General features: G+C 44.1%; 1 protein-coding gene across 1 annotated transcript in view; it reads left to right on the forward strand.

Annotated features, from left to right (window-relative positions):
* The window catches only part of AMMECR1L (AMMECR1 like), a 48,961-nt gene extending 37,140 nt beyond the window's left edge, over positions 1–11,821 (forward strand). Inside the window, exons 4-7 of the mRNA XM_075861414.1 lie at positions 1,484–1,598; positions 4,010–4,100; positions 6,180–6,276; positions 9,166–11,821. Of these exons, the coding sequence (XP_075717529.1) occupies positions 1,484–1,598; positions 4,010–4,100; positions 6,180–6,276; positions 9,166–9,277 (415 nt within the window). The 3' untranslated portion in view covers positions 9,278–11,821. The remainder of the gene's footprint in view (positions 1–1,483; positions 1,599–4,009; positions 4,101–6,179; positions 6,277–9,165) is intronic.
* Positions 11,822–13,072: the final 1,251 nt, after the last annotated feature.

Consider the following 13,072-nt stretch of genomic DNA (forward strand, 5'->3'; position numbering starts at 1 on the left):
TTGCTGGTGTATCAGGAAATGTTGGCAACCACTTTAAGTTGAATTTTTCTTCTGTCTCCTCACCTGCACCACCTTGTTTCGGAGGAATCATTAGCACTGTTCATCCTGTGCTTACTAATTCACTGTAGCGCTTACACAAACAGAGCTGTAAAACGAGGGAAAAGGAATGAGTAATGTAACTCCATAACTGTGAAAACCTGGGTGACCACCAGTAATGGCGGCCAATGGTTGTCAACAGCAACAGATACCCATGTAGAAGACCAAGACAACTTAAAAGCAGCTGGATAAAATTAAAAGACCTTTTATAATTTAGGAACTTGTATGTTTAAGTATTTGGTTAATTTTATTGGTGAATGCTTTTAGCCTTTTGTTCAACTTTGCGACCATTTTTTTTATTGCTCCAGTGCATATTATTTAAAATACAAAGTAAATCCACTTTGCAAATAGTTTATTTAAAAAGACAAAAAAACAACCAGTTCTGTGTCTACAGCTCCTATGCAGACCTTTGTGCCTCCATGGTTACAGTCCACAAATCAACATTGTGCAGTCTGATTCTGCAGTCATACTCCCTTCTTTCTGTCCTCTACTTTTTGCTAACCAAATGTAAGTTAGTAAGGAGTAGGGGACAGATGGATGAGAATATCACTGGGGGATCAGACTACACAGGGTTTATTTGTAGTCTGTAACCATGGAGATACAAAGGTCTGCATAGGAGCTGTGGACACAGTCGAAGATATTTAATCAAGTCTATTTTACATTGTTGCTCCATTTCTATTTTAGATGCATTGGAGTAACAAAAATAAATGGTTGCAACGGTGGATGTAGCCTATAAATTTGTTGATAATTTGCACTTTTAAAGGGTCACTAAACTTTTTTAAAAGAAAATTTTGACATGTCAGAAGTTTTGAATTGATGGAGGCACCAGCACTGAGATCCCCATTGATCGCTAAAACGTAGCGATAGAAGGGCCCTGGTCATCGCTGTGCCACTTAGTTTTTGTACGGCTTTCCTCAGAAAGCAGAGTGAGTGGTGTGCAGGCTCAATCGAAACTCTATGAGCCCGTATAAAGCTCGCTCGGCTTTCCGTGCAAAACAGTTCAGAAACTAAGCATCGCAGCGCTCACCCAAGCACTTTTGCCACTACGTTTTAGAGATCAGTGGGGACCACCACCGATCAAAACTTCTGACATGTCACTGTGACATGTCAAAAGTTTTTTGAAAGTTTAGTTACCCTAAGAGTCAGTTCAACTTTCATAAGGGACACCTCTTCAGATATATTTGCTTCTCTTAAAACATTGGGGTCCCTCTCTCCAGGGGTATTTCCTATGACTGTTGTGTGGGCATGTTTACAGTGCATGTACTGATTGCTATGCACTGGACAAACTATTAAGAAGCGAATGGTAATTTGTGTCATGCACATTTTGCCTTCCATTACTGTAGTCTTGTGATTAAAATAAAAAACATATATTCCTGTTAACCTGCAGTGCCCTTAAGGACAGCCGCTTCCCTCCTCTAACCCGTGAGGAGCTGCCCAAGCTGTCTTGCTCCGTGTCTCTGCTCACCAACTTTGAGGATGTAGGCGATTTCCTGGACTGGGAGGTAAAAAGTTCCATGTGACATTGGCTTGAATCCATACTGCACTATATGCTCTGTTTCCAGTGTAGTTGCACCACCAGTGACAAAAATGAGCATCTTCTCACCTGTCATTTTGCCTCTGCATTTTTAAGTGGACACAGAGGTCCTTGTGCATAATAACCGATCTAACAAACCGTGTCATTGTTGCTCTTAACAACCAATCAGATCCATCTTTTTTTTCCAGGGCAGGTAAGAAAGAAATGATCTGGTTGGTTGCTATGAGAGTGGATTCTGAAGTGTCCGGAGTCTAGGGTGTCCCCGAAATGGGGTGAACTTTTGCAGTATCTGAAGGATGGTGTGTGTATTATTTGCAATATTGTGAAGATGCTGTGAAGTTTTCCATATCTGATCGATGCAGCCGCAGCTTCTACACAAGATGTTGCAGGCTTCTTTGTAACTTACATATTACACTTAAACGTGAGTAGATTTTGCAGCCAGTAGAATATGCAGCATAGCCAAAAATCTAGAGGGCAGAATCCGTAATAATAACTTGGTAATGTCCTAATAAGACAACCTCTTTAACTCTCCTGCCTTTGTTTCTCATGAGGACAACAACTCTCTAAATGGAAGGCAGCTCAGCGATTTGATCGCCGCAGGTCTGGATATTGTAATCAGTGATCAGATGTTCTTGTCGGGGAACACCTCAGCAGTAGGGTAACCTTATGCCATATTAAGACCATGTTCACTCGACAAATTCTCATGCGTATTCCACGACCAAAATCTGTGTAAAATCCAACATACACACCGCTCTCCATTGATTTCAAAGGGAAATCCGTCCTGTAGTTCATACGGTGCAGATTTTTCCACCGTGGATTTTATATCCCTGGAGGCCACATCTTGAACCCGGTTCCATGCGGAAACCACACTGGGTAGGGACACGCGGAATGGGTCTAATCCACGTGCTGATCAGCAGCAGATAAAACTGCAAATCCGCAGCAGAAATCCAATGGTCAGTCTTGGATTTCTGCCTTGGATTCTCTTGCAAATCAGCAATAGATTTTTCCAATTGAAAATTCTGTCGTGTGCACATACTCCAAGTCATATGGACTGCCATTGTATTCACGAGACTACCTCTTTAACAGTGGCGAAGGGGTAGGTCTTATGTCTGCTGTGTTATAGTGATGTTACTTGGTCCTTTTTAGATGTATACACCATTGTTGCCCAAATTTGATCTACATCTCGTATGTTTGACTCTGGTACGAGTCTGCTTAAAAAGAAACTGGAGACCCACAAAGTAGATTCAATGTGTTACCTAGAGTATGTAGTGAGATCCTTTGTAGTATCTGAATCAAGTTGGAAGATTTGCTGTTCGGGGGATATAATGCTGTTGAAAATTTTTTTGCCCCTTATCGCAGGTCTGGTCATCTTTCCATAAGATGAAGCTGAAGTCTAATTGGGTTAATGAAGTAAAGGCCATTTTTAGCGGGCAAATGCTCATTGCTAATTACTGCTATGTATAAACAGGGCAACAACTAGCCGATAAATAAGCAACCGTTCGTTCATCGGCTGACCAGATCTTTTATGCCGCCAATAAAAGTGGTTGCTAGTCGGCAAATGCTTTGTGACGAACGATTGCAGTAACAGTCGGTCGTCCCTATACCTTACCAATCATTACTCCTTGTGACTGGATACAGCACGACCATCGACTCTCGTTTTTTTACGGCAAATATCAAGCCATCTAAAAGGACCCTGAGACAACGATCCGAAACACAAAAGCAAGTCTATATCTAAATGGCTAAGGGGACCAAATGAAATTTTTTTATTTTGCCCGGCCTAAGTTTAAACAAATAGAGATACTGTGGCAGAACGTGAAACTAGATGTAAGGAAGATTAGGATAAAATTCCTCAACAGCAATGTGAAAGATTGATATCAAATTAAATGAAGCGTTCGGTTACAATTACTGCAGCTAAAGCTAATGCAAAGAGGGTGAATATGTTTACATGGGTGACAAGGTTGTTGGATAAGTTTGTACTTATTCAAAAACTATGTATAAGAACTCAAAATCATTAATTGTGACAAATATAGAATAAAGAAGGGGTGATCATTTTCCCCAGCACTGTACAGTGTAGTGGGATCCTATGTCACTATTCTGTATATTGTGTACAACTTGGCTGATTGGGCAGTTTGCTTCGAGATGAGGCTAGCGTGTGTACCCAACCTACTCTAGAAGTATTATTTCCTATGAATATCAGGACATGACCCTATTAATTAACATCTCATTTAACGGTATGATCACACATGTAATGTCTACGCCAATTATATTAAAAGGGTAAACTAAGGCCCATGCTTTTAAGAGGGGCATAACAATAATGTATATTTACAGGTTTTTTTTCCCCGCTAAGCATAGGATTAACCTATTGATTACTCCCTTTAGGTTGGAGTTCATGGAATCCGTATTGAGTTCCTAAATGAAAAGGGGGTAAAACGCACAGCCACCTACCTACCAGAAGTAGCGAAGGAACAAGGTACTTTTTTACTTGTATAACCTAAAATAGTACTATTCCTACATGCTTTGCAATAGCAAACGCTTGGGTTTTAGCATTACTAATACAAAATAGGTTACAGAAACTGCTAGAAAGCAGTCCAAGGTTCAGCTTGCTTTCAATTGCAGTCACAAGGCTCCCAAAGATATTGATGGCAGTCAGAGACCGCTATTAGATAGGTAGGCAAAGATATTGGATAGATACAGACGCTAATAAACTCTAAAGCCATATAATGGCATGTAAAGGGTTATTCCAGATGCTAACGTTTATCACCTGTTCACGGTGAGATCGGTGGGGGTCTGATCTAGTCCCATGTCCCTTCCCAACACCAGTACGGCAAGTTTGGCCATCACTCTGTACAACTCCTCCCTACCCTGTTCTAGTGGTCAGTGGGGGTCCCATCGGTTGGATCTTCACCAATCTAACATACACAACATTGAAATTGCAACACCAAGAAAGGCAAGCCGTAAGGTTATGCAAATCAAGGAAGTAGCAGGTGTCGCTAGATCTGCAAATGACGAAATGTTCACGCACCGAGCTCCAATCTGTGGCATGTAGGAGGACATAAAAGCCAGATTGAAAGCAAAAGTTTTTAGCCACATGAAACCTCAAAAATTAGATCAAGTGGTGTGTGATTGTGCAATGCCTCCTGTTAGTCCACATGTCCGTTATCACCACTTGTCAAAAACTGAGAGAGACAGAAACCTTGAACGGAGAGACCTTGGTTTATCACTCGCTATAAGATCGCTACGCACCTTGGCCGAGATGTCAGCACTGATCAATGTTGCGTGTCCCGGAGGTTGGGAGAACAACCACAAACGGGAATGGCAGCAAGAGATGCACGGAGGCGAACCTCTGCACGGACGGATCGTCTGATTGGAAGAATGGCACGTAGTGATCCATTCTGTACTGCAAGTGAAATTGGACATCACATCCCAAGCCTGGGGCGGCAACCAGTGTCGACACAAACCATCAGAAGGGGTTTGCATGACATTGGGCTACGAGCCAGATGTCCAGCTACATGTGTTTCATTGACCACACGCCACCGCTCACAAAGGCTATCATGGTGCACAGCAAGACGGCAATGGAGGCTGGAATGGAGATCTATCCTCTTCAGCGATGAGTCCCACATGGATGATGCCATTAAGAGGCCTTCACAAGGCAACGTCACATCGGTGATTATGGTGTGGGGTGGCATAATGTACGGTAGTCGGACATCTCTAGTCTTCATTTCAGGTACACAAACAGCTCAGCGTTACATTGGAGAAATGGCAGTACCACTTATTCCACGACCAAATCAAAGTGTCCCAGAAGCCGTTTTTCAACAAGACAAGGCCAGACCGCATGTTCGTGCTACTGTGAGCAGCCCGCGTGGCCTAAACCTGCTACCATGGTCTGCTGCTTCTCCAGACTTGTCTCTCATCAAGCACATCTGGGAAGTCATTGATCGGCAATTGCAAAGGGAGCTGGCAGCGCCCAATCTGCCAAGTGCATTCAGCGTGGCATAGCAATCCTCAGACAACCATTAATAACCTCATTGATAGCATGCCAAGGCGTAAAAGTGCATTTCTGCGCGTGGCGCTCCTACTCGATACTGAATAAATCAAGATGTTTGTAATATTTTGTTTACAATTTTTTTTTATCATTTGCATATCATTAACATGTCTATCGATCCAGTGATTTTCCACAATTCCAAAACATATTTCAATGTTGAGGAGTGTATATACCAATCATGTGTATAGCTGATACATTTTGACAGCTGAAATACCTCCTTTACGTGTTGTTTGATATTACGAAGTATGCAATCTATCGTTGACATTTCATCTTCCTGATATCTGTGTTCATACTTGGTTGTTTATTATGTTCATATGTTTACTTCTGATATAAACACCACCAAATAGTCACATGCAAACTTCATGGAAACTAAATATATACCTACATCATAAACATGCACCTTTCTAACAATGACGTACCGACTTGGTTTAAGTATTGGAACTCCTATGTTCGGAACGTGTACATGTCTTATATCGTCTGTATTTCTGTATATGCATCTCTTCTCAGACTGGGATCACATTCAGACAATAGACTCTCTGCTCAGGAAAGGTGGCTTCAAATCTCCCATTACTAATGACTTTAGGAAAAGCATCAAACTCACAAGGTGAGTAGTGTCATACATCATCTCATCCTGACCATCCCTTTTTCAAATGAAGCAATAAGTACCTTATACACTTGGTCACGGCCAATGTATTTTAAGACACTGATGGGTGGCTTTCCTATGCCCCCCTCCCTCTGTGTCAAACATATACTATATGGACAAAAGAATTGGGACACACCTCTTAATCATTGAATTCAGGCGTTACATTCAGTCCCATTGCTACAGGTGTATAAAATCAAGAGCCTAGCCATGCAGTCTGCCTATACAAACATTTGTGAAAGAATGTATCGTTCTGAAGATCTCACTGAATTAGAGCGTAGTACTGTAATAGGATGCCACCATTGTAGCAAGTCAGTTAGTGAAATTTCTTACCTCCTAGACTTTCCACAATCAACAATGAGTGGTATTATTGCAAAGTGGAAGTGTTTAGGAACCAAAGAAACTCGGCCATGGAGTGGAGACCATGTAAAGTAAAAAGAGCAGGCTTGCCGAGTACAGAGGCACAAAATGCATAAATGTCGCCAACCCTCAATAACTGCAGAGTTCCAAACCTCCTCTGTCATTAACATCAGCACAAAAACTGTGCGCCGGGAGCTTCTTGTCATGGGTTTCCATGGCCGAACAGCTGTATGCCAGCCTTACATCACGAAGCACAATGCCAAGCGTCGGATGGAGTGGTGTAAAGCAGCCGCCACTTGACACTGGAGCAGTGGAAACGTGTTCTGTGGAGTGATGAATCGCACTTCTGGCAGTCTGATGGATGAGTCTGGGTTTGGTGAATGCCAGGAGAATGTTACCTGCCTGACTGCACTCTGCCAACTGTAAAGTTTGGTGGAGGAAGGATAATGCTATGGGGTTGTTTTTCAGGGGTTGGCCCAGGCCCCTTAGATCCAGTAAAGATAAATCTTAATGTTTCAGCATACCAATACTACTTGGACAATTTTTTTTGCTTCCAAATTTGCGGAAATAGTTTGGGGTTCGGCCATTTTCTGTGCTAGCATGACTGCCTAGTGCACAAAGCAAGGTCTATAAAGGTATGGTCAGTGGCGTAACTACCGCCGTAGCGGCTGCTACGGGGCCCGCGGCATGAGGGGGCCCGTGTCGCCCGCCGGCACGGGCCCCCACCATGGCCGGAGGCTCCGCTAGCAGCCGCCATGGCTGCTACAGCGCGACGCCACTAAACACTACGGCAGAGCAGGGAGTTATCACCCCGCTCTGCCATTAAACAAAAGACATGTATCCCCTCTCCACAGGACAGGGGATACATGTGTGATCGCTGGCATGGATAGGGAGAACGGGGGACTGAAAGTCCCCTGAAGTTCTCCATCACAAACCTCGGATTTCCGGGGTCTGTGCCGGCAGCTCCGTAGAAATGAATGGAGCGCCGGTTGCGCTTGTGCGCATGCGTGACCAGCGCTCCTTTCATTTTTCTTGAGCTGCGCAGACGCCGGAAGTCAGAGGTTAGTCATGGAGAACCGTTCTCCCTATCGCTGCCAGTGATCGCACATGTACCCCCTCTCATGTGGAGAGGGGATACATGTCTTTTGTAGGACACACTGTAGGTCACATTTTTTTGGGAGGGGGGACGCTGTATGGCGTTCCCTACGGGGGGGGGGGCTGTATGGCTTTCCCTCCCTACAGGGGGGGGCTGTATGGCGTTCTCTACAGGGGGGGCTGTATGGCGTTCTCTACAGGGAGGGCTGTATGGCGTTCTCTACAGGGGGGGGCTGTATGGCGTTCTCTACAGGGGGGCTGTATGGCGTTCTCTACAGGGGGGGGGGGCTGTATGGCGTTCTCTACAGGGGGGGGCTGTATGGCGTTCTCTACAGGGGGGGGCTGTATGGCGTTCTCTACAGGGGGGGCTGTATGGCGTTCTCTACAGGGGGGGGTCTGTATGGCGTTCTCTACAGGGGGGGGCTGTATGGCGTTCTCTACAGGGGGGGCTGTATGGCGTTCTCTACAGGGGGGGGCTGTATGGCGTTCTCTACAGGGGGGGCTGTATGGCGTTCTCTACAGGGGGGCTGTATGGCGTTCCCTACAGGGGGGGCTGTATGGCGGTCCCTACAGGGGGGGCTGTATGGCGTTCCCTACAGGGGGGGGTGTATGGCGTTCTCTACAGGGGGGGGGTGTATGGCGTTCTCTACAGGGGGGGCTGTATGGCATTCTCTACAGGGGGGGGCTGTATGGCGTTCTCTACAGGGGGGGGCTGTAAGAAAGGCACTATCTACAAGGGGGGGTTGTGTGACACCCAGGGGAGGGGGGGCCCCAGTCAAAAGTTTGCTATGGGGCCCAGTCTTTCCTAGTTACGCCCCTGGGTATGGTTGTTGAGTTTGGTGTGGAAGAACTTTAATGGCCCGCACAGAACCCTGACCTCAACTCCATTGAACACCCTTGGGTTAAATTGTAATGGAGATTGCGATTCAGGACCTCTCCTCATCTCCAACATCAGTGCCTGACCTCACAAATTCTCTTCTGGATAAATAGGCAAAAATTCCGACATCTTGTAGAAAGCCTTCCCAGAAGAGTGGAAGCGGTTTAGCTGCAAAGCGGGGACCAACTCCAAATTAATGCCTATGGATTTAGAATGGGATGTCATAAAATCTCCTGAAGGTGTAATGTGTCCCAATACATTTGTCTATATAGTATATCTCTCTCAGTATACACCCCAGCTTCACTCCACTCAGGAGGCCAAGATCTGAGCCCTTAGTTTATCGGCAAATACAGCTAGAAAAGATCTAGGAAGAACCTCACCAAACAACTCCACATAGACCTGTGAGTGTGGGTTTGGGGAGGAGGTGGAGATTAAGATGAACTGTAGACATTCCTGTATTTTCTGATTTACAGTAGAGTTAGACTTTTTATTATTTTGTAACCGTGTGTTTTGTTATGCAGGTACCGCAGTGAGAAGGTGACAATCAGCTACACAGAATACATGGCCTCCCGCCAGAATACACAACAAAATGGCACTGTGCATGCACTGCCTCATTATACGCATTACTCCTGACACAGTGCTGTCCACATCACAGCCCTGTACCCCACTCGCCGGCAATGCCTGTGATCTCCTGACATCTGAATCCTCCTCAGCACCCTCCTCCTGGTCCAGTTACCTATACTACTGCACCATCTTATGAGCTTCACCAGAGGAGGGAGCAGTGCCAGAGACTCACAGATACAAGCAGCCTTACCTCACCCCCGCTCTCTCCGGGATCTTGAGTGGGAGGGAGAGCTAAGTGGGAAGTTATGGTCTCCTTCTACCCCTCCAGTGTAAGGGGTTACTCGCCCTGGGGAAAAAAACTTTTAGGTTTTTACATTCTATATTGTTTTTTTTATATATATATATATGCATATATAAATATATCTTTTTTTATCCTAAAGAAAAATCCCTACTTCGTGAAATCTGCTCCCTTATTACCTGAATTTGCCTGGAATGGGGCCATATGGCCTTTCGTGTGTTGCCTTACAATAGTAACAGACCAACACAGGTCTTGGACTGTAAGCGTGACACATTTTGAGAGCTATAAGAGCGTAGTGCACATTAGTTTGCCAATATATAAAATTCCTTCATGCAGGGACGTCAATTTCCATGTATCGCACAAATCCCCATAAATGCACTGCAAAACGTATATATTTGCCTGGCAGTCTGCGATCCAGCACTGGGTCCTGGCGGCCGTCTTGCTCTCCCCGACCGCTATATCTACAAGTGGTGTTTTTGTGAGTAACAACATTGGATATTCAGAGTGTGAAGATCCGACGTCATCTGCAGATCATGATGTTGCTAATAAGTGACCCAAATATATTCAGGCCCCTGCTGAGGAAACCGCGCAGCAAACCATTTATTTATAGGAAGTGTGAAGGACCCCCCCCTAATGCATAATTACAAGGAGACGCTTAATTTTTTGCCATTTTGCTATTCTAGTACTTATGATAAAACTATAGCCAATTAATGTGCCAAAAGCTCTTTTGGACTTACTTGATAACCTAGTATGTGCTCAGAGGTTCAGTACTATTTTTCAAAGGTGGATGACAAGCAATAGGGCTGCCATTCAGTATTCTAATTCCTGAAAATAAACCCCTGACTACATCACTACATTTGGCACTCACGAGTAAAGGGAGGACGACGTCTGTGCTAGCTGTACCATGACATTTTTAGGTCCAAAATGATGTGCTGATTAACTTTTTCATATATCTTTTTTTAGTGATCAGTGCTCTATGCATATGCACAGAGGTAAAAGATACCATTCTGGTTGTCTGCTGCCACCACTAGAGGGAGCTTAGTTGCTTACTGCATACTGTTTTTATAAAGCACAATGAATAAACCGTATGCAGTGAGCTCCCTCTAGTGGTGGCTGCAGGCAGACACAATAGTATCTTTTAACTTTAGGTCTATACAGGACTTTCCAAGCTCTGTATTTGAAATAAACTGAGCACCAAACACTAAAAGGTATATTAAAAAAAATTATCAACCAGAATTTTAGACCTATTTAGAACAAAAAAAAACCAATAACAAAATAATGTTCAATGGTATGCATTTACTTTAATGGTTTTCACCCAGCTTCCCAGTTTCCCAGTAAACGGGTATAACGAAGTAATGGTTGACTGGACAGACCAATTAAAAAAAAACATTTTACTGGTGATTTTTACCATAACGTTAAGGCTATGTGCACACGGCTTATTTTCAGCCGTTTTTCGGGCCGTAAACGCCTTGAAAACAAACTGAAAATACAGAGACTGAACGCCTCCAAACATCTGCCCATTGATTTCAATGGGAAAAACTGAGTTCCATTCCCACTGGGCGTTTTTTACGCAGCCGTTTTTAAAAACGGCGCGTACAAAAACGCCCCGTAAAAAAGAAGTGCATGCCACTTCTTGAGCCTGTTTTTCATTGACTCAATAGAAAAACCGTACCAAAAACGGTCGTCAAAGACGCAAGTTGCTTAAAAGACTGTATTTTGTATCCGTATTTTTTTATGCCTGTTTTTGGTTTGCTGTGTGAACATAGCCTAAAGGTTATATTTTCTGTATTTTAGCAGGAAATGTATTTTATTATGTTCGTAATTTAGGAACATGGAAACTCCCGTTCCAATCGGCGTGTGATAAAACATCCATTGATCTTCTAGTCAATTATCCCTCTAACAATTACAACCTTATTTATTTTCCATGAATTCTATGTCTTATATGACATATTTTATGACCTGTTTTACGCCTGCTGGCAAACTGGAGAGGCAGCTCAGTGGAAGAGTGTGAACTTGTGTGGCAGAGACGATGGAGTTTGCACATGAAATGTCAGACTTCCTTGATGGCGAGCTTTGTCTTCATCTTTGTCCTACCTGAGAAGCCACCACTACCGGGTTTCTCTGGCGGTAGATTGATAAGTACCCGCCAGGTCATCTCGCGCCCTCCCTCTGAGGAATTATGGAAGATTGTTTTTCCTTTCATGCTGCTGAGAATAAATTGAACTGATTGGATCAGGCAATGAAACGTAGTGTTGTCATCATTAGAAGTCCTGTGCTTCTTCCATCTGCATTGAAATGTATGATGATTGGTTTTTAGAGCGCATTCTGCCTTAGGTGGAGTTTATGGTAGTCTCCAACTACAGAAGATTGAAATAACTTAGACCCAACTCTGGCAGGAGAAGGGTCGCATCTGCTACTTTGCGTCCACCTTTTTCTGACAACAGATTGATTTACAGTCAATGGGACTGGAAGACTTCAGACACGCTCACAGTTACAAGTGCCAACGTAGGCCGGATCTAGAAATGTCTGCAGGACTTTGGTCCTCATTTGTCACTAGTCAGTCTCTTCCTGTCCTCCAAGACCAGATCCAAACGCGGCAGATTTTTTTGCAGAAAATCCGCATGCATAGATTTCACCCCTGCTACATCGAAAAGGGTGAAATAAAAATCTGTGACAAAATTTTACATACTGCAGATTTTAAAATCTGCACTGCGTGACTATTTCCGTGCAGAAAAAAAGTCTGCAGCAAGTAGATGACGTGTAAAATCTCGTTCACTTGCCCGGTACTGCAATCTGCCGGTAAAATCCGCAGCAATTTTGGTAGATGTTGACCCGGCCTAATGACCCATTCCCACGCAACGATCTGTTGACGTGACTGAGGATCTCATATACACTCATCCCCACCAGGTGAGGAATGTCATTGTCACCCAGTTACTTGTCGCCTCTCACTACAGCCATCAGTGCCTTGTGGAAATTTACATTTCACCACAGGTAACATTTACATTTGCTGATCGTGCCGCCAATAACGATCAGCGGCGTGATTGATGAAGATCAACGATAAACAATAGTTCTATAATTGATCTTCATAGTAAACAGCAGGAAAAAAATGAGCGTATAGACATAAATGGACAATGTTTTAAGAAGGTCACTAGAAAAATTGGAAACGTTGAGTAGCCCTTTATTGAAGTGAAACCGGTGATAGGACTGCACTGCCTGTCAGAGAATTTTATAGCTGGTGTAAATACCAGTCACCGCTTTATGCCACTTTCACACACTGCAGATTTGGTCAATATTTTACATCCGTTTTTAAAGCCAAAATCACTTTGCTGCAGTACTGGCTTTGGTTTTAAGGGCATGACCACACATGGCGGAATTCCTCCGCAACTGTCCGCATCAATGCCGCACCTAATCCGGGTTGCGGATTACGGCTGCGGATCTGCACAAAATGTGCAGTACATTGATGCGGACTAGCTGCTGCGGACTGCGGGAAAAGTGCTTCCCTTCTCCCTATCAGTGCAGGATAGAGAGAAGGGACAGCACTTTCCCTAGTGAAAGTAAAAGAAATT

This window comes from Rhinoderma darwinii, chromosome 4 (genome assembly GCF_050947455.1).
Source record: "Rhinoderma darwinii isolate aRhiDar2 chromosome 4, aRhiDar2.hap1, whole genome shotgun sequence".
Lineage (NCBI taxonomy): Eukaryota > Metazoa > Chordata > Amphibia > Anura > Rhinodermatidae > Rhinoderma > Rhinoderma darwinii.